The sequence below is a fragment of the Cololabis saira genome, chromosome 22 (genome assembly GCF_033807715.1).
Source record: "Cololabis saira isolate AMF1-May2022 chromosome 22, fColSai1.1, whole genome shotgun sequence".
Classification (NCBI taxonomy): domain Eukaryota; kingdom Metazoa; phylum Chordata; class Actinopteri; order Beloniformes; family Belonidae; genus Cololabis; species Cololabis saira.
In genome coordinates this window covers 14,960,864-14,986,161 of record NC_084608.1, presented here as the reverse complement: position 1 = coordinate 14,986,161, position 25,298 = coordinate 14,960,864, and the positions used below count along the sequence as shown (strand labels likewise).

The following is a 25,298-nucleotide window of genomic DNA, read 5'->3' as shown; positions in this document are numbered from 1 at the left end:
TTATTATCATCATCGTCATTATTATTATTATCATTATTATTACTATTATTACAGTTATTTAAGCTATTAGTATTATTATTATTATTATTATTACTATTATTATTATCATCGTCATTATTGTTATTATCATAATTATTACTATTATTATTATTTTGTGTAGACTTATGATACTTCATTTTTTCTTTTTGTATATTCTATTCTGTTAAAAGGTGGGCAAGATAAGCTTTAAGCTTCAAGCCTAGACCTTTTCGGTCAAAATAATCACAATGTTGACCAGGGAAAAACCTGTGTTATCTTGTTTGTTGATTTTTATGTTTGTGATTGACCGAAATAAATATTGACTAACTAACTAACCTAACGTACAAGCTCAGGCTCCTTCCCTCACGTCCCACGAGCCACACTTCACATGAAACGTACGGCCTCTCAGGAAGGCAGACGTGTAATCTTTTGCACTTAATTTCCACAGACAGTTACAATGTAACTTGTGAAATTGATTTTCATTGTATCTCCTTTTGTCGTGCAGGACGGCTCCACGTTGGCCGCCAGTCAGAGAGCGTACGCGTTAGAGCAGCTCCAGAAGCAGGAGGGTCTCAGCCTGGATACGCAGTACTACCTGGCCCAGCAGGTCCATCCCGTGGTGTCTCGCATCTGTGACCCCATTGAAGGCTTCGACAACGTGCTCATAGCTACATGGCTGGGTACGTTAATTACAGGTTATTGTCGACTGTGGAAGGATTTGCATTGCTACTTGAGGAATGTCACATTGCCTTTCACCTCAGAAAAAAATGACAAATTACCCTAATTAGTGCTGAAAAAGTAAAAAAAAAAAAAAGAAAGTGTATAATTAAAATGAAAGAGGGGTGCTGTTGACATCACCTCATCTTGGTTTTTGAAATAATATTGTAAAATGATCATTGGGTCTCATTTGCATTTTTCAGATAAAACAGATCTGATACCATTTTATAGATAAACACTAACTGTGTGACAGTCGTGGGGTATAGTTCACTGAATAAATGTGGTGCTACCATTTCTGGTGATATTATGAGATTAGTCTGAAACAAAACCCTCTGGTGTCTTACTTGAAAGTAACTTTTGGAGAAAGACATTATCTTTCACTTCAGCTTGTTGCATCATTTCAGGTGTGATCTGCAAACATCCTCCAAGTTGCTGTAGCATTCAGAGATTTTATCATCTTTTGTCTGGGATCAACTTTGTTTTGTTGCTCTTACACTCGCGTGCAACAGCTGGAGTAATGGCTGATGTTCATCTCAGGTCTGGACCCGACTCAGTTCAGATCCCAGCAGCAGTATCAGCGGGAGGAGGAAACAGACGCCACGCTGGGAGTGCCAATCCAGCTGACCGACGAGGAGCGTTACAAAGACTGCGAGAGGTTTACGTTCACCTGCCCTGGGTGCGGGACTGACAACATCTACGACAACGTCTTTGAAGGAGCGGTGAGTAAATGTGTGTGTGAGCAACAGATGGGTGACAAATGAACGGAAAAACCACGACAAGATAAGGGATCGAACGGCTTCAGTGGGACGTTCTTTCAGATAATTTTTCCTGATTTAAGTGTTTAAGCGCAACAATCCAATGTTTGCAAAGGATTATGTCGAGCCAGCCAGTGATGTCACCATATTTTGGTGATAAAATATTCCATCGATTTAATCAAGTAATCGGATAAAATGTACTTTTGCTTTGTTAAAGCCCAATTATAAATATACAATAGAAAACAAGACCGATCACTTGATTTAAAAACAACCAATTTGTTTCTTTTATGAGAATAATTGACATTTATTTACATATTATGCAAACTAGTAAACTGTTAGTTAAATTTTCCAATAAAAATAAATACAATTATTTTAAACTTAACATTTCCTGAAACATTAAAAGAAAAAACATATTTTTTCCAAGTATCACAAATAAGAAATATTTTTAAACACTGCAGAACCAATACGTTTCAACAGAAATGCTTGGCTGTGGACCGGGACTTGCACCATATGGACCCGGGCCTTCATTTTTAATTTGAAATAATCCCACACCTTCGACATCTTCTTTCTCTTCCTCTTATTACTTTGTTTTGCTGCGTTTTCTCATTGGCACAGTCACTGTTGTCAGTCCCGGGCCGGCGTCTGTGCAGCTAAACTGTTAACGCGTTACGAAAAGCGCAACACCGTCTTCTTCTGCTTTATAGGGGACACATGCGTGTAAGCACGTTGTCAAATTAAAAAGAACCCGTGCGAAACGTGAAGTTTAAATGTATTTTTTATTTAAACAAGTCTTCGAGGAAGAGGAAATTCCTCTATCATTTTTTGTAATCGAGGTACTCGAGGAATCATTGCAGCCCTAGTGTCCTGTGAACGGCGCCGTTCTCAGGCTCCTCTGCTGAGACAATAATCTCAAACCGGCTGAGATGCGTAATCTCCGGCTCCTGGATCAGGTTCGATTCCTCCTCCAGCAGGACGTGTCTGGAAACAGCTCCTCTATACAGATCACAGGAGCACCTCCACTTTGTGGAAGACCAGCTACTTTAGTCTGAGCTCCTCCCAGATGACCGAGCCCTCAACCTTTCCCTTAAGGCAAGGCAAGTTTATTTGTATAGCACAATTCAACACAAGGTAATTCAAAGTGCTTTACATCAACATATACAATTAAACAGTAAATACCAAACAAAATGATAAGAAAAGAGGTAAAATAATAAAAAAGCACACGTTGTTAAAAAGTAAGGGCAGTAGAGTACAGCAGGTACATCTCATTCTTAAAATGGCAAGAATTACGTTTCTATACGGTCCAAACGTACAAAGACCGGGTCAAATACAGTATTACAAAAGTAATCTGTAACAATTTGTACGGTGAATTAAACCAATTTGACAATTGTATGCCACAATACCTGTTTCCCGGTCTTATTACACAACTGACGAGAATTAAGTTTCTATACGGTCAAAACGTACAAAGACCGGTTCAATGGCAAGAATTACGTTTCTATACGGTCAAAACATACAAAGACTGGGTTAAATACAGTATTACAAAAGTAATCTGTGCCAATTGGTGCGGTGAATCAGACCAATTTGACAATTCTACGTCACAATGCCTGCATTCAAGTCTTACCCATAACTTCATTTAAGAGTACGCTTAAATAACAAATAAAATGATAGGAAAAGAGGTAAAATAATAAAAAGCACAAGTTGTTAAAAAATAAGGGCATCAGAGTACGCTTCAGTAAACAGTCATTTATGTTAATAAATGTTATGTATTAAGACCAGACTCTTTCAGTGGAAGCTCATGCAGCTCACGGCTGTAGCTGACGGCTGGGACGTAGATCAACTGGTGAATTGACAGTTTTATCCTTTTGGGTTCAGTTCTCTTCCCTGATTTCGACCACTCATGAACTCACTCCTGAACAAAACCATGAGACACTTAAACTCCTCCACTTGAGGCAGCAACCCCCCTCCGATAGAAGAGTTTCTTCACATGATAAAAGCGATCAGATTCCCTCTGCGTCATGCCTCAGACCTCTTCCTTGAATTTGTCACCGGTCTGTGTCACCTCTTCTGCTGTCTCGTGCATTTGATGCTGTCACAGATGGTTTTCTCTGTCCCTGATGATTTTATTATTATTTCTAATAAAATGAGACGCGTAAAAGGCGTTGGAGAAAGGTGTTTCTGAAGGCATGTCAGTAAAACTTCCTGTGAAGGATTCCTGCTTGAGTCATCCTCCATATTGTGTCTCTGCCTGTATTTTTAGACAGCTGCCTGGCTCCAAAATGGACTCTGTTTTCATTGGCATAGTTTGGACTCCACAACTTGAAAATCCTTTCCTTAACCTCGCCGCTCCACGGACACACACACACATGTACACACACACACTCATCTCCTACCACTTGTCAGGCCAAGGTCATGTGTTCGAGTGTTATCAGACTCTAATGAGGAGCAGGGCGCGCAGCCTTTTCTCGTCTGGAAGACACTAATAAAACTGACAAGCCTCTGTCACCGACCGGCGGAAAGAACTCGCTTTTAATTAACGCAGGAGTATGACACCATAAAAGGACTGTACCATCGCACTGAACGGTGGTCATAAAAGAGGAATATTATTTCTGTAACGCTCTCGCAAACGCAAAAAGAAAAGAAACGATAGTAAAAACGTTTTCTTGAAGTAATCCGTCAGAATCTGGCGGAGTGATTTTTAGTGTAGCCGAACCGGCAATCGCGTGATTACAGAGCAAGCGTGTGTTTTTTGAAGTCTGCATGCATGCGTACATACTGGAACTGATAAGACGGTAAGTTAATTAAGGTGGTGAACATGGTCTAACAGCTCAGTGAGAGGGGAGGACAGATGGGCCTTGACTCCTCCACTGACACGGAGCCAGAGATGGAAGGAGGCGGCGGCGGTGGATGATGGAGGACAGACGCGGGATGAAAAGAGCGTTAGGTATTCCGCGCGGTGCAGTTAAAGGAGAATGCTGTGAAAGCGCCGCGTTATCAGATGAGAACGCCGACGAAAATGGGCTTGTTAGACGCTTGACATTGTGGAGCTTTTTAAAAAGCGTTTCCCTGGTTTGCGTGAGTCTATTTCAGGGTGCCGACGCGCCGCAGTAAAGATGAAAGTCGGCTGAAGTTGCAGACGAGTGCTAAAAGTTACTATCTTTGGACTGCCTTATATGAACATTTCTCATAAATCTTGCACAAAGACAGTAGATGAGTTACTGTAGGAGTTTCATATTTCTCCGCAGTTGCTTTGTGGAAAAAAAAAAGCAAGCTTGGAAAACACCGTCAAGCCAATTGCGTGTATTTTTTTTTAATAGATACAGTTTGTTTGAGTGGGGGAGTTATCGCTGCAAAATGAAGTGTGGAATGAAACAACTGAGATAAAGAGCAGGAAGGAGGGGAGATCTTGAGCGGGAGAAAAAGGGAGGCTGCTTTCATCTTGAGGATATAAAAAAGAAAAAAATATCAAGGGAAAAGAGGAGGAAAGTAAGCAGGCGATGTACGAGACGAGGTCGGGGGGGAAGAGGGGGGGAGTCGAGAGACTCCAGCTACCAGAAAATCTCTTGTAATTTTCTCACCAAAATGGACTGATTCAAGCAAACAAAATCCCTGCGTGTTGGTGGGGGGGTGTCACCGGCATACTTGTGACATTGACTTTTCTGCATTGACTTTTGTGCTGCCGTCAACACGACAGGTAAATGGAGTTCAGGTTCTGAAGGGGCAAGTGTTTAAAGCCATTTCATTCACGGTTATTGTTATTGTTATGTACTGTAGCTGCCTCTCTCACCGCCGCGGCTAGAAGTCCTGCCGTCGAGGTAACAGTTCAGGGCGGTCACACTGACCCGCTTTTCTTTTTAGGCTACAGTAATGTTAAAATTTGATGGACTCTGGGCCTCGTTCGGCTCTCATCTGTGTTTGACGTGCACTTTGTGGGGGATTTAAAGATAATGGGTCGATTCTTTATGCTATAAGTACCCAACTCCTTGATTACAGGGTGAACAGTGAGCTGTAATGATTTCCTGTGTACATGCAGGACTCCAAACAAGTTCCCCACACATAAATATCTGATTTAGTTAATACTTGGACCTAGTGCATCGTTTTGGCTTCCAGCATTAAAACATTAGAAATCGGAAAGATTACTTCGGGTTCCCCTGGTGAGGAACGGCCATTTTTATTCCTCAGATAATTTTCGATGACTCTCGAAAAGTGGTTTTGCAACACGGATCAGCTTGAAACTTCCCACTTAAAACCACTGAACATTTAAACAGCTTTGTTAGAAGCCACAACATTAAAAAGCTTTAATACTGCCTAGATCCCCCTCACGCTGCTTTTCAATTATTGCAACATAGACACAGGACATTTGGGGTTATTATGGGATTGTATGGTGTTGTGATGTGTGCAGGTAATCGTTTGGGCTCAGAGGGTTACAGATCTGGACATTGGGGGCTATTGGAGATCGGGTTAACATCATAGCTTCTCTGAAATGTTTTTTCCCCCCAGAGTGAACAGAATATTGCCGATGGAGGTTACGGCCATTAAAACTGACATATTATGGAATTAACTTCCCTATTAATGAAAGCACTGAAAGCATTTATTTGGGTCTTTGAAATGGTACCAACTGCAAAACTACAACCCTGACACTTTTCTTAGGGTGGCATGGTTCTGACGGTTTCTCCATCAGTGAGCTCAGTTTCAGCATCAGTGAGTCCCCGTCTTTGTCTCCAGCAAACTGGCACTATACTGCATGAACTGCAGCGAGGAGGTGACGAGCTCCGAACTGTAACACCGGATCCAACACGATCTGGTACCTACTTGATCATTTCTCGTGTCCTCTGCTTTTTCCCCACATCCCAGTAATGATCTGACATGTTTGCTGCATTTAACACCACACGCCGGTCACTCCACGCTGTTCGCTGTTTGATTGCGTCATCACACGCCGTTATTTTGTTCGGTTTTTTCCCCACTTTGGTCGGACGTTAGACCTGCTTCTATTTTCTTCCTGCCGCCTTGTCTAGGAGTTCTTTTAGGAGTTTCTTTTAGGAGCGCACGGGCGGTTGGTGGGGCGAATAAAAGGCGAGTCTCGGGCGGGTGAATAAAGGCAGATTTATGGTTCCGCGTAAAATCTACGGCGCATCGCCGCGTACCTTACGCCGTAGGCTCTGCGTTGATTTTACGCGGGACCATAATTCAGGCTTTACTTCCAAGACGGAACGAGAGTCTGAGAGAATTTAAAACAGGTAAAATAAAATAAAATATTGACGGTGGCCAAACAAATTGTAAACACAGGTCGCACTCATGACGCTGCTGGTGACGTTTCTGTCGCATAATGTGACGTAAATCTCCGTTTTCCTCCGTTTTGTCTGTTTAGACGCAAACGTGAAGACGGAGTTTTTGAAAATCTCCACTTTGGCCGGAGTTTTCAGAAATGATCGTTTTTCGGGGCTTTGAGCTGCGTTTTGGTGTAAACGAACGGCCAAAACGCATGAAAACGCCTCCGTTTTTGCCCCGTGTAAACGGGGCCTAAGACCCCACGAAACTATCTGCTTTTGAACAGAGCTCTTTTTTTTTCCATGCATGTAAAGATATCAGTTTTATTTGTGGGGATTTTTGCCTGCTGTTAGGAAGCGTCGTCAAGCTCACGTGGTCTCCATCCCTGCCAGCACAGTGGCTTTGGATTCCCGTCATGGCCTCACTTGGGGCGCTATTAGCATTCCCTCAAGTAATGACGGAAAAGAAAATGAGGCCGACCAAACGAAGAATGAATATTGGACAGTTTTGTAAAAGAGCTAAAAATGACAATAGTTCCTTTGTGCTGCTTCACAGAGTGCGATTGCCACATGGGGTTAAGCTTTTAAACGTTTAAGTGGGATACATCAACAGAAGAATAACATTTCTCATTGAAACAACATAATCCTGTGAAGACATTTTCTGTGTAATTGAACTGATGTGTTGACTTTCTGAGATGTGACGTGTGTTTCTGTTACAGGGCACCAACGTGGAGCCCAGTTTGTTGCGGTGCTGCAACAACGATTGTAAGATTCAGCCCGTTGACTACATGGTCAACATCCGCAACAAACTTCTCCTCGACATCCGGCGCCACATCAAAAGATATTACTCTGTGAGTATTCCTCTTAAATTGCTCTGCATCTTATTATAAAGTTTAAATGAATGCAACCGACTCAAAACAATAACACACTCACTCAATTATGCATGTGGAAGTGCACAATCAGTCACGGATTTACATCTTACCAACTTGCAGGAACAAAATGTGATAATTGTATTTATTTATTTATTCATTGAGAGTTTTAGTTGAGGGGGATTTTTTTTTAGCAGATGATCTGGTCTCCACTTAACCTGCAGTTCAATAGCAGGAATAATTTTCCAGGAACCGTGGAGTTTAAGAGAAGCATCATTACTGAGTCTGAGGGAGAAATTTAAGTCCTGTTCAGGGAGTCGTGCTTTTGAGACAAGTGTCAAGGCTTTAGTATCCATAATAGCTTGTATTAATTTGTTAGCTTTAATGCTCATCCAGGAATAGTCTTTACTATTCTGCACAACATTCAAACACAGATTTCAATCAGCTGAGGGGACACAGTTCACACCACTGAGCTGCAGAACCAATGAGAGACTTCTGATAGTGTGAGAAAGAAGTCAAAGCAAAAGCATAAAACAAGTTATACTCCAGTGAAAAAGTAAAGGCGTCCAAATCCTTGTAGATGGGTGACATGGTGTTTAAATCACGGTACAGCAACCAAAGCTGCGTTTTCACCTGAAAACAGGTCCAAAATCTTTTTTTTTTAGCCAGATGTACATTTTAACTTAAAGGCCCCATTCAGTAAAAGGTTACATTTTAATTTCAAATCAACGATTTGTCCTTTAATTTGTTTTATGTTACAAGATTCATGAGCGAAATGAGCCACTAACAGTATAGTTGTGGTACATTTCCACTTTGAATGTGCCGAACTCCTCTTACAGGCAGTCGCAGAGGCGAGGTCAGACGTTTCAGTGTAAAAGACTGGAGGGAAACATCCTGAGTGCTTGTGAATCTTTACAGCTCATTTGCATTCCCTCATTTTCTGAGAAAACAGTATAATGAAAAGCTACCCCGAAGCTAAGTGGAGAAGATAGCAGAAGCAAGGAGGTGTGTTTTGCTCTCGTGAAAATGGCAGCGATGACATGTTCTGTTCATGGCTGTGATATTCAGAATCGGTAAACCTTAACCAAGCATGCTCAACTAAATCTGGGCAGCACTTCAATTATGTTGCATTTCTGATGTCATTGAAGTCATTTCTTTCCCCTTCTGATACGTCCACCTGCATACTAAGTTGCATAGGGTACCAGATCTGCAGAAGATGGAGCAGGTCGCTGTTATCTTATGCCAGGATCAGATTTGCATATTTAGAGATTGTTGAAACTATTTTACAGCCATGATTTCTTTTTTAATTTTTAGTCTTCTATTTTGCAACAACTTTGAAATATATAACTTTGAAGAGCACGGATGAGTTTTGAGCTGGTGATTGCTAGAGTGGTTCTTTTTTAATTTATATATTTATTTATTTGTTTTATTTAGATTTAATAATGTCGATCTCTTCCTTCCGCCCCATTGGTTCAAACATCTACACCAAATATGACTTCACTGTTTAGGTCTTTGCAGCCTGTCACTTGTGGCATACAGTAAAACTGCCTGTCAACGTGTTCTCAAAAAAATAAATCAAATGAATCCGTCAACTGACAATTTATAATCTCAAGTAGTCAAAAGATTGTTTGTACAGTAAATAAAATGGTCAAAACCTGTGATAATTGACCTTCTGCAAAGTGTCAATGGACTGCATTCAACGCGACGGGGGTCGCAACGTATGCAGTAATCTTAAACACAAAGAACCTCTCAGCGGGGCGGCGCTCTGACATTTTCAGCCAGAGAACATACTGGTACGTGAAATAAAACAGGTTCCAAGGAGACGGAACATTGTCAAACTTAAGTAGGCAGTTTTACCGTACAGTAAAAGCTTAGATTGCATGAACAGAGGGTAATTTTAAGTTTCAGAAAGAACAAAAAATAAATAAATAAAGGAATAGATGTGGCTTACTTCAAGGTAAAATTGCATTTTTCCTAATCATAAAAGGTTGATATTTTGTTAGAAAGTAAAGTTTAATTAGAAGGTTTAAACAACAAATTACTTTTCAGCCAAATGTCTTAAGGAATGTGTGTAAAATTGTTGATTGTGAGCCCTTGGATTTTTTTTTAAATTAATTTCAGAAGTATTTAAAATAAAAAAACAAACGCACACATAAAAGAAGTATATACCCACACAGAAATGTGACAAATCAAGTTCTAACCGTTTTATCAGTTCATTATGTTGATGATGGTCTACACTGGTTGTTTTTAAATGTTACATAAAAAACTGACTAGACTTGAAAAAAATGATGACAAATGCACATTATTAATTAAAAATCAGCCTGTTAAATTCTCTTATTTAAGAAATAACAACCTTTTAAAGAAATTTTCTTGACTAGAATTCTTAAGACTAGCTAAATAGCCTTGTACTTTTCTTGAAACAACGGTTTTGGTTTTGCACTGACTTCAGTACCGTTGTGTATCTAAAAAAACTGTCATTCAATACCCAATTCTGATACTGTTGAGCGACACCGTTGCTCCGCTGTCCCGCCGCTCAAGCCGTCCAGTCCCGATACGACATCAAAGGGTGTCTGGAAACACTTTTAGTAGCTCGAGTGGAGTCTGCAGGGGGGGAATTCCACGTCAGTGTTGTGTGTTTTGAAGAAACAGTTAATGTCCGTCCATCATGGTGGCAGAGTTGCACAGGGTGGAAAGGACCTGTAAAAGTAAAACCTGCACCTGAGCCTTGAGTTTGTTTTAATACTATGCTTTAATATGCTTTAATATTTGTCATTTCATTTCACATTTCAGAGGCGGCATTATTTAGGTCACATTGCTGACAAAAGAGTGACATTCATCACGTACCTCAGTCGTATTTAACCCTTGGTATTTCTTTCTTTTGCAAGGTTAATGTCTTAATGCTTAAATACTCAGTCATTTCTACCAGTGAAAGCTGAAGTTTCAGGTAACATGGTGCACCACTGTTATTAAGCACAGAGGGAAGCCCAGAGCACATTCTGTGTTTTTACCTCCATTTACAAAAATACAAGGCAATTCAATTTAGATTTATTGAAAAAGTACTTTATTTAACCCGAAAAGGAGATGAATTAAGGTCAAATGTATTGCTGCACTTTTGATTTCTACCAGGATATCATCACGTACCAATATCAATGAAGTGGTTCGTTTTGGCGCTCCTATATGCCAAAACAACAACTGGCATTGATGAATATTTGTTACTACTTTCTCGTCGGTGTGTAACACGCCACAGACTGTTAGACTCTGTTAAGGTTATGTTGGGGTTTGTTCTAATTGATTTAACATATTGAATCAATGTTCTGTCTGTAAATGAGAGAGATCCTGCTGATGGATGCATGGTGCTTAATAACAGCAGAAATGGGCAAAACTAATCCATACAAGTAATTAGTAAAAATTTAACACACACATTTGTGATTAGCATGTAGAACTTAACTGAGCCAGCACTATGTCGCACACTAAAGCTTGAGTTATGGTTCTGCGTCAAAACGACGCCGTCACTGACGTGCACCTCCCGAAAATTGTAACTACGCGTCGAGGCGACGCAGACCACACGCAGACCGAGAGGGCTGCGATTGGTTCGCTTGGTAGCAACGCATTTCTGGTTTGAAGCAGTAGTGAACTTTCAGCGCTCTTTTCTTCGTGTATGTGTGATTTTTTTTTTGTTTTTTTTGTTTTTTTTTTTTTTTGCACAATAGTTGTCCTTATCTCTTTGATTCACTGTGAAGACGGAGAAGTCTGAAGGGTTCACGACGGCGTCACAGCGACGGCGTGTGCTCTGCGTTGGTTTGACGCAGAACCTTAATTCAGGCTTAAGACCTGCAGTGAGGTGCAAACTTACGTCCTCTTGCACGAGTGTTGGTGTCGTAGTTGGATGTTGGACCTCTGGTGTGTGTTCAAAGACAGTACTTTTTTGTCTGGGCACTGTCACTATGAGGACCTGCAGCAACAAGTCATAGTTGCTGCTGTCTGTCATGTCGGTTTGGTGTAAAAGGAAGGACGGAGTAGAAACACAACGGTGTGGAAGACTGTTTGCGACTGTAATCCGCCTGAAAGTGAATCAAACTGGATTCCAGTGTCGTCTTTGTAAAGGACTCTCTGTCTGGGCAGCTTCCAGCACCTCGGTCTACACAGGGTGGAATGCACTGTATTTTAAAGTGTGTGTGTGTGGTTGTGTGTGTGTATGTGTGTGTGTGTGTGTGTGTGTGGCTGGCTGGCTAACTCTCCCACAGTGCTGAACAGAAATCAATTAGTGTGGTGAATGTGAGGGGAGCGAGACCCCCTCAACCCCTTTGTCACGATGTGTGAAACAGCTGCTACCACTGAATACTTCCACGTCACACAGCAACACACACACACACTCCCTCACGTACACACACCACTGTAGGCTGAACAGCAGTGGATACAGCACACACAACGGGGCAATGAAGAGGGGTAATATTGTGTAATTAAAGATTCCTTTCAGGAAGGGGGAGAGTTCAAATAGAGCTGTTTGCCTGGTGAGAGAGAGTGAAAGCTGTGGACCTGTGTGTGGGTCGGGGTGTGGGTGGGTGGACAAATATACGTACATGTGTGCTGGCGGCTTGATCTGGGACCATAGAGGCATTATTCATTAGTGAAATTACCTCTTGCCCCCATTCCTGCCCTCATCCCCACAATTATCAGTAAACCAGCACTCTGAGAATATGCAAACACTTCTTCACGACTCACCCTTTCTATCTCTCACACACACACACACACACACACCATCCTGTCCTTGTCCCACCCTACTCTCTTTGGCAAAATGAGAAATTTGCTTGTTTCCTGAACCACCCCAATTCTACGTTTTTGTTTTTTTTTTCCTCCTTTTTAAACCCCTCCCATCCAACCACCGTTGCCATGGCATTTAACAAATTATTGCAATTACCCTCGTCGTGTGGGTCGCCCTTGGAAACGGGTTGAGGGGCAAGACAAGAAAGGGGGAGAAAGAGAGAACGGTTGAATGAAGACTAGAGAAGGTGATAATCCTGTTTTGAACAAAAGGTCAAATTGTTGAATAGTGAAGCTTTGATTAAGCGGAGGAGGTACAAAGTGGAGCTGTTTGAGCTCTTTTCACTGCGTGTTTGTGAGAGGGAGACTGTTTGTGAAGAAGGCCCATTTTCGAGGTCTGTTCTCAGCGCTGGATGCGTTGACTGATAGAGGGCTAAAATGAGTTATGGGTCTTTTTGCTGCTTGTGGTTTTATCAGGTCGATCTCTCTGCTACAAGATTCATGTCAACGAGGACTTTACCGGCAGATATCGGTGATCGATCGATTGGCCAACCAGGTGTCTTCATTGAGAGCATTAATTTAATTATTTAACAACACTTTTATCATCTTTAAAATTAATTGAATTAAAAAGGCCCAACTTTTTGGACTTTTTGACACCAAACTAGCAATAAAGGAAAAAAGAAATCACCTTGGATTTGTTTTTTTGTACAATATATAGGTGAGGATACTTTTCATCAGTGATGGTCTCCTATAGCTTTTCTCTCAAATGTAAAAAAAAAAAAGTTGCAAGTTACACCACAGGTTTTTCATGTCCTAATGCCAGCTCCAAAAATCTAATCAAATCAAACTTTATTCATATAGAGTACAATAAAATGCAGCACAAAGTGCTTTACAGTATGAAAGTGGATCCCAGCCCCTTTCCCCACCAACCCCAATCCCTATCAGTGATGATCAAAGATTAAATCAGTCTTGTTTTTTTATTTAAAGGAATATTTATTCACATTTAGGAAGCATCGATGGGCTCTTGCCTTCTCCTGTGTGAACTATCACCAAAAACAGTCAAATTAACTTTGGACTTGTGTGCAAATTGTCTCGTATGAAAACTGTGGCTCACTTTTATGTTGTAGTAACCTAGCAGCAATGATGACGCTAGCTCAGAGTTAAAGTGGACGTCACAGCAAAGGAGACTAGAATCCAGTTACCTTTTGCTTTGTCTCACTCACTCTCATCGTGCTGCTTTTGCCTATAGATGAGCATAGCTGCTGTTTTTATAGTACTGAATCAATAGGATCAGTTCAGATTCGTTCACTGAAACGCTCAGACTGAAACTCTGCTGAATTGTTGGTGATTCGTCTCAGGAGTTTTCTGCCAGTTTCGTCACTTCAACAAACACACCAGATTCCTCTTAAAAATCTCAGCGTTATAAAAGTTTCCTTTCTGAGTGTTGGACATCTGCAGTTCAGCGCTGCTCTTGATTTGTCCGATTGTGGCAGCTCAAGACTGTTCACTGTTCGCCATGTGAAACTTTAGATTAGGCTACTTTAGTACATTCACTGATCCTGACGCAGCTGCACCGACGAGACTCCTGACGAGACTTTAGTTTTATTTGTGGGAATGGAAGGTGTGCATTTGTGTCTGTGACTGTTATTCTGTTGCGTGAAGTCCCATCCTCCAGCTACTTTGGCCTTCAGCTCGAAGGGCATGGATGGAGATTCACCAAAGTCTTTTGTTGGCAGAGAAGCAACCACATTTGTTCAGTCCTCTGCAATTGGTGCGTTACCTCGTTCCCAACTGAGCTCAGCTGAATTGTGAGGTAAAGAGATCGTTTAAGCCTCAGCGCGGCCTGGAGCAATAGTAGTAGAAGAGCTATTGAGAGAGTGACCGAACAAGAGAATAAACTATAATACATTTTGGACAGTGTTGTAGAAGTGACTTACTCTCCACGCCTATAGGGGGCCCTGCTGGGTTTCTTGGATGCTTTAACTCCATGAAACTGTAAAAAAAAAAAAAAGTGTAATAGTTCTGGGACCTCAGATAATTATTTTGCTGTAAAACAAAAAAGCAGAATGATGGAAAACTGGCACAAAACTGACACAGAACCAGAAGTCAGAAGGCTTTTTCTTAACACATTTTAGAGCATTTCATTAAGTGATTGGAGATAGTTGTCTGCTTGTTAATCTGTGATGGAAATTATCATAATTTGCTGCAATAGCAAGCAATTGCTTAACGGAATTGGCTAACACAGGTTAGATGTGTGGAGGGATCAGAATAAAAATCTACTGTATAACAAGGATGACTCAGTATTACAAACGTTAATACAGCATAATAAAACATTGTGCATTAACAATTCCAGCCTGGCCAGTAGGGTTGCCACCCGTCCCGTAAAATACGGAATTGTCCTTTATTTGAGAAAAAAATGTTGTGTCCCGTATTGAACTAATACGGGACGCGATTTGTCCCGTATTTTCATTAACTTTTACACCATATTCTAGTTGAATTATTGAAATAAATTAACCTTTACACCATATTCTAGTTGAATTATTGAAATTAGTTAACTTTTACACCATATTCTAGTTGAATTATTGAAATAAATTAACTTTTACACCATATTCTAGTTGAATTATTGAAATAAATTAACTTTTACACCATATTCTAGTTGAATTATTGAAATAAATTAACTTTTACACCATATTCTAGTTGAATTATTGAAATAAATTAACTTTTACACCTTATTCTAGTTGAATTATTGAAATAAATCAACTTTTACACCATATTCTAGTTGAATTATTGAAATAAATTAACTTTTACACCATATTCTAGTTGAATTATTGAAATAAATTAACTTTTACACCTTATTCTAGTTGAATTATTGAAATAAATCAACTTTTACACCATATTCTTCACCTGTAGGCTATATTATACATCTGGGCTGATGTGGACATACAGTAGCATAGGAGGATATTTCAGTTGCTAGTATGGTTGTCTGTCTGTACAGTCATGCAAGTTCAATGCTATTAAAGCACTTTAAACTTGAAATCAAAGCATTTTGTTTTTTTATATAAAAATTTTATATAAAAATAAACACATTTTTATTCAGTTTAAAAGTTTGGGGGCTTTTTTTTTTTGGCTCCTGGGCTGCTGAAATCAGGGCGTCCCTTATTTCTATTTCTGAAAGGTGGCAACCCTACTGGCCAGCCATCATACTGTAGATCATTTCCTCTATAATACCAGAATGAGTCTGTCTCTTGTCTTTTCAACTTTGATTTCAGTATAAGCCGATGCAAAAGAAATGGCCCCTGGACGCCTTGGATAGACAAACAATTAGGGATAATGGTATCAGTATCCAATTCATTGCATTTTTCATTGCATTTTTAGCCTAGTTATTTTTGTGGTAGAAGTATCGGTACTCTGTATCGGCAAGTACACAAATTAAAATACTCGTACTCGGTGTGAAAAAAATGGTATCGGGGCTTCCCTACAACCAACCAATCAGAGCTGTGAACCACGTGACAGCAGACACCGAGTTTGTTTTGAATACTGGCTCTTGTTTTTTACTCGCAATCATTTTAAAACATCTTATGTAGCCATTAGGTTTTAAAATTAGTGATTGGCTGGAGAACATTCAGTTGACGACCAAGCAACCAGCAGGAGCAAGCTTTTATACGTAAAATACATCCAGATTAACAGCTGAGTCATTATTTTCAAGCTTTGACTCTGTTAAAACGAAGCACAAACTTAAAACGGACAGCTGGTTCAGATTAAATTTATACTGAAAGTAAGTTGTATTAAAATGTAGAACTGCAACAAATAACCGACCCAGTCGACAAAAATTAATGACAAAATTAGTTGCCTGCAAATATAATTATCATAAATTAGTTGGTTACATCGTCATACGTCTGTTTCATGCTGGAGAGTTTTTAAGTCATGGAATAAGACGTGAAAAAGCATATCATTTTTATTTAGTCTAGTTTTTCCAGGATTTTATCACCAACTTCTGGAAACGGTCTGAACCAACAGTTTATATTGTGTTTGACAAAGTATTTCAACTGAGTAAATGATTGTCAATGCTGACTTGTTTTTTTAATCGTAAGTTATTTTTCTTGGTGAACTGTTCAAGAGTCAGGAAAAACGGCAGAATCAGTCAGAGACCAGCCACTTTACCAAAGATATTCCCACTGCTCAAATTGGTCAGCAAAACACTTAAGATGATGTTTTGAAATTGTACCTGAAGGAAGATCTGGGGAAGACGCAGAAACAGGCGAGCAGACAAAGAGGAGGAAGAGGAGGGAGGGTGTGTTTGGCGGTGGGCGCTGTCGTGGCCTGGTCTTGCTTCTGTTTGGTTAAATTATGTGGAACTCATTTGACGTCTGCATTCAGCGTGTCAGGTATCCACTGCTATAATTATGCAATTATGATCCTTTATTCTCTCACATCCAACTGTACATCCCCAACCCCCTCCCTTGCTCTGGCAAAATGCCTCAATTACATTTTACTTTCCTTCCCCCCACCTTGGCTAGCTCCTGAATTGCTTTTTTGCTTTTTAATCCTTTCTGTGTGGCTCACAGATCCCAAATATTTCATCTTGACTTGTTTTTTTTTTCCTTTTCTTTCTCCTGCGCATGGCTGTGAGATCTCCAAACCCAAGCCCAGGGACACTGTGGATAACTTTTATTCTTTTGTACCCCTCAGTCCTGGATATGTGTCTTATTAATTAATTGAAATGTGTGTGTTTGTGCGCGGATGTGTGTGTGACAGTCTGTCTGTGAGGGATGGGAGCAGGAGTTTGTGCTAAGGCTTAAGAAACAAAAACAAAAAAACCTGCGATCAAACAGCCTCTCACTCTCATGCTTCTTATATGTCATCTCCATGACTTAATCATAGTGTAATTTCCCATGATCCTCCACTCTCTACAGAAGAGCAGCAAAGGTGTTAAGTAATTAGTCGTGGTGCTGGGATTTGTGGGTAAAGCTGTGAACTCTGGGACTTTCTAATTGATTTGGGACATATGTGTGTGTTTGGTTTCATTTAAAAGAGATTGGCTTGGTGTGTGTGTGTGTGTGTGTGTGTGTGTGTTTAGCCTGTTTGTGTTTGCAAAGTACATGAAACGCTCCTCTTTCTGTCTGCTGCCACAATAAGTGTAAAAAGATGTGCCAGCTGTCATTCACATCAACACGGATCCCTCTCAGATAAACCCTACGCCATCAAAGCTTTGGGACTGTAGAAAGAAAGTCTGGCTGGGATATGAAGTTTCTAACTGCAAAAAAAAAATCTTAGTAATGCACATAAAATGTAAGAATGCCTTTGTGATAGATTCACATTCAGGATTCACTGCAGTTTGATGCATTTCTTGACGCCTCAAAAGTCTTTTAGATGATGAAAAAAACATGTACTTTATGCAAAAGAGTAGGGTTGTGTATGTTGTGGTGCGTCTAGGATGTAGAAGTCTTATTTTACCAACAAAAAAAAAACATCCTATTGGTCTAAAACAGAGAAAAGTTTGCAGGAATTATAAAAAAAGTTTAGTTACTTTAATGTTTGTGTTACGTTCTGAAAGTTTTAAACTAGAATGGCGTCTCCAACACCTTTTCCACCGAGGCAGTGATGACTATTTCTGGGCCATGGCCCGATCTGGAAACTGGCCACAGCAGTTTATTGATCCAGACGAAATGAGCAGTCTGTGGACCGTTACTCCATTTGATGCCCAACTTTATATAAAAAGCGCTGGAAATTCAAACAATCTTCTGGCTTTCTTTTTTTTTTTTTTTTTTATTAGCAACAGCAACCCAAAAAATGAAATAATCATATTGAAAAAGAGAGAAATGTGTCTTCATTGTTTATGTTCAGTGAGTGTTGGAAGACTCAGGTCGTCTGAAGGACTGCAGAACATATCGACAGATCCAGAGCGAGACGACCCGCGACCACCGGCTGCTGCGTCTCTCCAAATGTTCTGCCAACCTGCAGTTTTGTTATTTGCATTTAGTTTGAATTTTTTTTCTTTTTAGCATGTCAAAAATAATACTAATTAAAATGTACAGAGGCAGCAATAGGAGCTGTTAGAGCCTGAGACAGGACTGAACCTTTGACCGATCCTCATCACATTTCTGTGACCTGACATGATGTGGGCGGATCCATATTTCACCTGTGAGTCAGTTTGCTCTGACAAAGAAATCTTTGTCCGAAACCAGTTATTTCTTGGGCTTGCAGCGTGGTTTTTGTGACCAGTAAGAGCAGCTGAAACTAAAGAGATAGTGTGCCATCTAATTGACTCAATCAACAACAACTAAACAGTTGTGGCACGGACACACATCCCAAACACAGTGAAGAGTGCTGCACTTGTGTGGTTTCTCTGGAGGTGGTGATGGGTAAACTGGATCTTAGGAAGTTCTCAAAGCGGAACCAACACCGGCCCGGTTTGCAGTGGTTGTATGGGATATTGCACTTTTCTAAATTAAATATTAATATGAAAATACAGGTAATTGATTCCAAATTTCTTTTGAGAGGTTGCAAAACCTCTCAAATGTTATGTAAGATACAAACTTGCAACTGGACCAAGTTAAACTATTGGTTCATTTACTCTCTGTTCTTGTTAGTTGACGGACTTTTTAGGTCAAGGATTGTACAGCTGCTCAATTCCAGTCCCTTTTTCTTTTTTCCGTATCAAACTTTGCCACATTCATTTCTGTCATTCTGTGTTGTATCAAAGTGACGTCAAAAAGTGCATCCTCGCTTTGCATTGCTTGTTTCTTTTCTTGAAGGGGCAGTGAAGGGGCCTGTGCAGAGGAGAGGAGGGAAGTGTTTATATAAGGTTAAGTCAGTTGCAAAGACAAAAATATTCCTCGCCATTTTTTTTTTTTTTTTTCTCTTCACCTCCTGCTGTTCAAAACTGATCAAGAGACGAGACAAAGGCAGACCCAAAAATCAATCAGAGGAACGCTGCACGCTTCAGTTTGTGAAGGGGGTGTTGATAGAAAGACAGGTGCAGCGGTTTAGAAGGGGTTTATTTTGAGTGAATGGAAGGAAGGAAGCAAAGATGGATGCAGCAGAGGAGCAAAGGCGTTGATGGCGGCGGGTCTCATGCTCTGTCATTAGCCGGGCATTAACCCCCTCCCCTTTACACCCCCCCTGGTAATGACAGAGCATAAGAAGTGGAGGGAGGAGGAGGAGTCTGAAAGGATATGGGGAGATTGAGAGGGTTAGAAGACAGCACCTGCCCAGGGTCAGCGCCTCACCCCAGGGGGTCCTAACTACTGCCGTTTTGGCTGTCCGCTGCACTGCCTGTGTGAGACGGAGCAGTTATGGGCCGCAAATTTAAAGAGAGACAGACGGGTGGGACATGAAGTCAGATACAAACCTCTTGTTTGTTTTCTTCCATTTTTCTTTACCTGTCTTGAGCTTTTATTTTACAAACGGTCTGTTTCTTCCTCAAACTACCATCCTTGTGAGATTGGTGTGCAAAATCAGAGTAACTAAATGGAAGCGAACAATTTTCAAGCGAAATTTCCTCATTACTATAAACTATTTGGAAAGTATTTTGAGTCAATAAAACTTTCTTATTCTTTTTTCATCAATTTTTAAAGAGCATCTTTATTGACAAAATAAATGGCGACGTGAACACGTTTTATAAAGAAGCAATCACAAAGAGTGGTAAAGGCTGTTTGTGATGCCAGTCTTTCCATTTTCATCTTTTTGATTCAAAACTCGCTTTAGTTTTATTTAAGTACATCAAGGATCCATTTTACTCACCAAGTTGATAACAAACATGGAATCTGAGATTAAAAAAATGAAAGCATGGATATTTGTTAGAGGGTGAGTTTTACTGAGTGTTTATGTAGTGGAGGGGGGGGGGGGGGGGGGGGGGTGTTCTTTATTTGTAACTTTATTTCTTGGTAATGTGTTTTCTTTGTTTCCTCAAAGTCAACTTCCACCATCTTGCTCCAAAGCAGCAAGAAATTGAGAAACAGTTTATTTCTAAAGCTCGACGGACTGATAATTCCAGCTCTTCAGTGGATCTCACGGTCAGCCAGGATAAAGTGTCTGTATTTGTCGCAGGGCTGGTTGGTGTGTGAGGACCAGGCCTGCCAGAACAGGACGAGGCGTCTGCCCGTCGCCTTCTCCCGGCACGGACCCATCTGTCCCGCCTGCAGCAGAGCTACGCTCAGGCCCGAGGTAACGCACCCCGACACACAAACGCCAGGGATCGCAGCCACGCGCTTGTGCTTAGCTGGATGAATGCAGGTTGGAGGGAGGGCCAGACGGCTCACCTGGCTGAGCAGGTGCTCCACATGCAGAGGCTGCAGTCCTCGGATGTCTAACCCAGGCTCGAGTCCCTCTCTCTGCTCCCATTTCCTGTCTAACTACTGTCAGTTAAGTCCACTGGAGCCACAAAGTCTTCAAAATTAAAATAAATTAAAAAAAGATACATTTGATGGAGGATAAACAGCAAAAAACTGCATCTTCTTTCACACATAAGGACAGAGGTTGACTTGAATCCACACAAGCTTTGTGCTCTGTAGGTCTTTTCCAGGTGATGGTGCTATGGAGCTGCACTCTCTCCTCATGTGCACTGTATTAGTCTCACATTTCACATATATATACTACAGTTTCCTACAGTTTTGTCTTATAACCTTGTCTGTCATGTACATGCATATCCACCTGCATCCATGACTTTGAGAGCCTGTGGGCAGATAAAGCGTTAAAAAGCACATGTCTGTCGCACTCAGGCCTTCTGAACACTTTTAGTTTGACAGCTGGATTTGACAGAAACACTCTCCCTTTTAGTCGAGCTTGTGCGCGCCTGTTAAATCTACTTTTTTCTTTTTTAATTTTGTCCCATCTCTTTCAGTTCCTTTCTCCCAACCCTAAACTTTCTCATTTAGTTTTTAATTCTGTACACTCTGGCCCAAACCTCCACCCCGACTGCTGTGCTCCGTCTGGCTCTGTGGCGACAGGTTGTAAACCAGAAGGCCAATTTCTGCTGTCACTGTAGCCACTTTAGGCGGCCATCGCTGTGCCGGAGGGCACCAAGCACTTCACGCTGAGGGCTGAATACAACATTTAACTTTCTGTTCTTGCTCATGAACTCCTTCTGTATCAAAAAACTGCATCCTGCCTTCATTTTACCTTACTTTTGACTCCCCAGTCTATCATTGCATTCTCTTTTTAGAAACATATTAAATGGAGTGATGACAAATTATATATATATATATATATATATATATATATATATATAATTATATATAATCTTAACCTTATATAGTGCTTTGCTTAAAGGTGCGATAATAGATATGATAGGCTTAAAAAAATAAGCCTGACCGAATAATGATTTAAAAACTATATCCCCACAGCAAGCATGTTTTCCCCGTAATTGTTGTAAAATGTCTAAAAGTGTTGTTTTTTTCCCCCTTTTACTTTTCCTTTTTTTGTTCCTGTCTATAAAGATGTATAAAGATATCCGCTGCAGATTATTTCATGAAATCACAATTAAAAGAATGTAAACGCATCTGCAGTGCAGACAAATAAGTCACATTCATATAAAAATAAGTCTACTGTGAACAGTGTAAATCTACCAAAGCAAACACAGGTTCATCAAAGATGATATTCATAATCTATCTCATTTGCAACTCAATTTCAAATTCTATGATGCAAGAAAACCCCAGCAGCATTATGTTTGTTTGCTTGATCGAAATACTCCACGTAATATCTCCATCAGCAACTGAGGAACCCACATGGGTTAAACACGTATAAAGTAATTAAAACTGTCTCCAAACACTGCAACAACAGCAGTTTCATGGTGCTTTTACACCAACTCCTGTTACATTATCATAAATGAATAAACAGATATATACAATGCAACCTTTCTTGTTTTCTTCCTTAAAGATGCTTCTTTGATCTGCAGAAGAATGTAAAACAATAAGATGCTTTACAAGCTTTGAGTTTCTGCATGAGTCACACACAGATGCATCAAAGTTTTGCACAAAGCTTCCTGTAATTTCTTTTCTAATTTGCATACCAATACAGATGAGCTTGTTTGTCATTTCTCAAACTGTATTGACACACAATCCATTTTCACCAGATCAAAATGACCGTATAGTAAATAAATGGCTGAACGAACATGTGGATAAACATAAAGTCTGGGACGTGGCTGCGTTTAGCTACAGCAGCAAAAAAAATCTCTGCGTCTCTGCCGCCGTCGCTCCCACGTTTTTCTAGTCATGTATTGTTGTTTACCTTTACATGCACCATTTCTGGTAACTTTTATAACTTGACTTTGGCCGCATTGTTATGAATCACTGACTCTGCCATATAAAAGTAATTGATTGGTCATTAATCCTCCCCTGTAGCTCATTGGGCTGATCTTGAAGCCGCCGCCAGGCAAATCAATGGCAGGTCTGCACTGCGACAACCGTTCGTCACAAATGCTGCCCCTCCACTTATACAAGCATTTGCCCTGCTGAAGTGCCCTTAAGCCTAATGTTTAAACCTTCATTAGCACCACTGACCTCCCTCTTAGTAATATTTCTCCAAAAATCATTCATAATATGGTTCTTAGCAAGCTAATGTTGGTTGTTAAGCACAGGGTAACACCGTCATCTGAATCCAACCAGTGCGTGGAGATTAATGGCCCTGCAGCTTTCTTATTTAATTGGTGCTAATTATGCAAAGTACTCAAGAGGCCATTCATGGCTGTTTGAGCTGGTGGTGGACAGAAAAGCTCAGCAAGTAGAGAAAAAGATGAAGCATCCACCAGTCTCCACTCAGAGATGGCCTTTTTTTTTTTTTTTTTTTCTTTCCAATTAAAGTTTTGGGTTTTTGAAACCTCCATCAGGTCTTCGTGCCTCCAGTGAAGTTTGGTTGCTCGGACCACATTCCCCCTCAGATTCACTCACAGATTACAGAGTTCATATCGGCAGCGGCCACAAAAACACGAGTTTCATCACAGTAGCATATTGTCTTTGACTGTGGCTCGTTTGGTACATTTAACCATTGCTGTGGGGCCTATCTCTTCTCCTTCCGCCATCCAATTCTCTCACTCTGCCTCATCCTCCTCCTCCCTCCCTCCCTCCTCTCTCTGGACACAGATTCGGAGCGTGATCTGATCTCCATGTAATGGGAGAGTAATAGGCACTCTGCCTTGATTGGTTGGTAATTTGGGGGAGTTATGCACAGGTGCAATTTGTAATATTTTCAGTAAATTAAATTTCTTTCTCTTCCTCTCTCCCTTTCTCTTCATCTCTGCCGCCCTCCTCGGTGCTTAAATCAGATAGCCCCCCCCCCCCCCCCCCCCACCCGGTCTCAAATCTCTGTCCTGACTTTGCTTTTCTTTTCCGTTTTTTATTCACTGCTTTCCTCCCCTGCTCCCTTCTTTTCATTTTCTTTTCTTTCCCTCCCCTGCCCCTCTTTAGCTCCTACACACATTTCGTCTTCTCTTGGCTCCCTCTTTCTGTCCTCCTCTCGCCCTCCCCTTCTGTCTCTCTCTTTTTCTCCCCTCGTTTTATTGATGTACGCTCAGGCGCCCATTAGAGCTCCCTTTTTCCCTCTAGTGGAAATTGCAGCATGTTAATTTTCACACAAATTACGGCAATAGCAGGTATCTCTATTTGATACATTATAGCAGGAGCAATCAGAGATAATTGAGTGCCTTTCAGAGGGAGACGGCTGCATTCACTGCCGGCTCAAAGCTGCCCCATTATCGCCTAATCGCTCTTTAAACACTGAATTTTGCTGAACAAAAATTCTTGTCATAATTTTGCTTAAGTGTATTTGGAAATCACAGTCCTTTGAGCGAGGATAATTGAAATCAAATCCCTTTCACTGGAGCTGACATTTCTACATTTCCCCCCAATTGAAATTAATTTCAAAAATTGAGCATGAATATCTTCAAATAGCAGGCAATTATGCCTTTCAATGGGGAGAAATTACCGGTGCTGAATCATTGGAGGCTTGCGAGCGAGAGCACCAGTTAAATGCCTTTGTTTCCCATCGTGTTTGCCTAGTAAAGATTTACATATATTGACTCATTATGGTGTCTTGTGAAGCTGATCGGCGTGACTACCACAACCGGCAATAACGCTTATCGCATCTAAAAAGCTCAAGAGTTTTAAAGCCTCGTGGCCTCACAGCTGAGGAGCAAATGTATGTTTGTTTCTCTGCGTCTCCCTCCCTTTCTCACACCCTCTCTTTTACTGCAGCTGCAGTTGTTGGAGGGTCTTGGATACTGTACATTTAGCAGTTAGGCTGTGCGTGTTTGCAGCCGAGCTGCAGAGCCGTATGGCAGCGCGTGAGCAGCGTCGGGTCGTGTCTGAGCCGCCGAGCTGCTGAATGTGTTCAGCAGGTTGCATACTTCTCATCTTCGTTATGCATTTCTGTTTATGTTTGGCCTGCTGTTTTGGGAGTTTTCTGTCTCCTTACATACATGCAGAAATACTTTCCAACGGCGTTCCCTTTTCATTAAATGCTTCACTTGTGTAGTTGAATGAAAATATAGGGTGCCAAAGTTCTTTTGCTTGTGTGTGTTTTTCTGCATTTGCCTGTCACTTAAAAGATGGAAAGACTTCAGGGATTGTTTTATTGTGTGAGACATTTCATGCTGTTGCCCTGAGATTTAGATCAATTTCTATGATTTAGCCTCCTCCTTTTATTTATTTGTCCTTTATTCCATACGTCCATTCAGCTCTTTAAATTTCCCTCTGCGTTCTGCTCGTGTACCGGAGGCAGGTTGTGTATACGGTACGTGTGCCAAGGTGCAGGAGTAAGTCTGGTATGAGGGAGGCAAAGGAGCAAGGGTACAAGCTGGGGGGCTGGGGGGTCCGACTCTCCCGGGAGAGGCAATTTCACAGCTGGTTTGCTCCTTAGGCAGTCAGGCTGAAAATGCTGCAGATTTGTGGAACAAATTGAAATGGTGTCAGTGCAGGAACAAA

General features: G+C 40.9%; 1 protein-coding gene across 2 annotated transcripts in view; it reads left to right on the top strand.

Annotated features, from left to right (window-relative positions):
* The window catches only part of pola1 (polymerase (DNA directed), alpha 1), a 90,788-nt gene that overhangs the window by 51,451 nt on the left and 14,039 nt on the right, over window positions 1–25,298 (top strand). For both annotated transcript variants that reach the window (XM_061713474.1, XM_061713475.1), the window contains exons 32-35: window positions 524–698; window positions 1,273–1,454; window positions 7,471–7,602; window positions 20,431–20,547. In XM_061713474.1, the coding sequence (XP_061569458.1) occupies window positions 524–698; window positions 1,273–1,454; window positions 7,471–7,602; window positions 20,431–20,547 (606 nt within the window). The remainder of the gene's footprint in view (window positions 1–523; window positions 699–1,272; window positions 1,455–7,470; window positions 7,603–20,430; window positions 20,548–25,298) is intronic.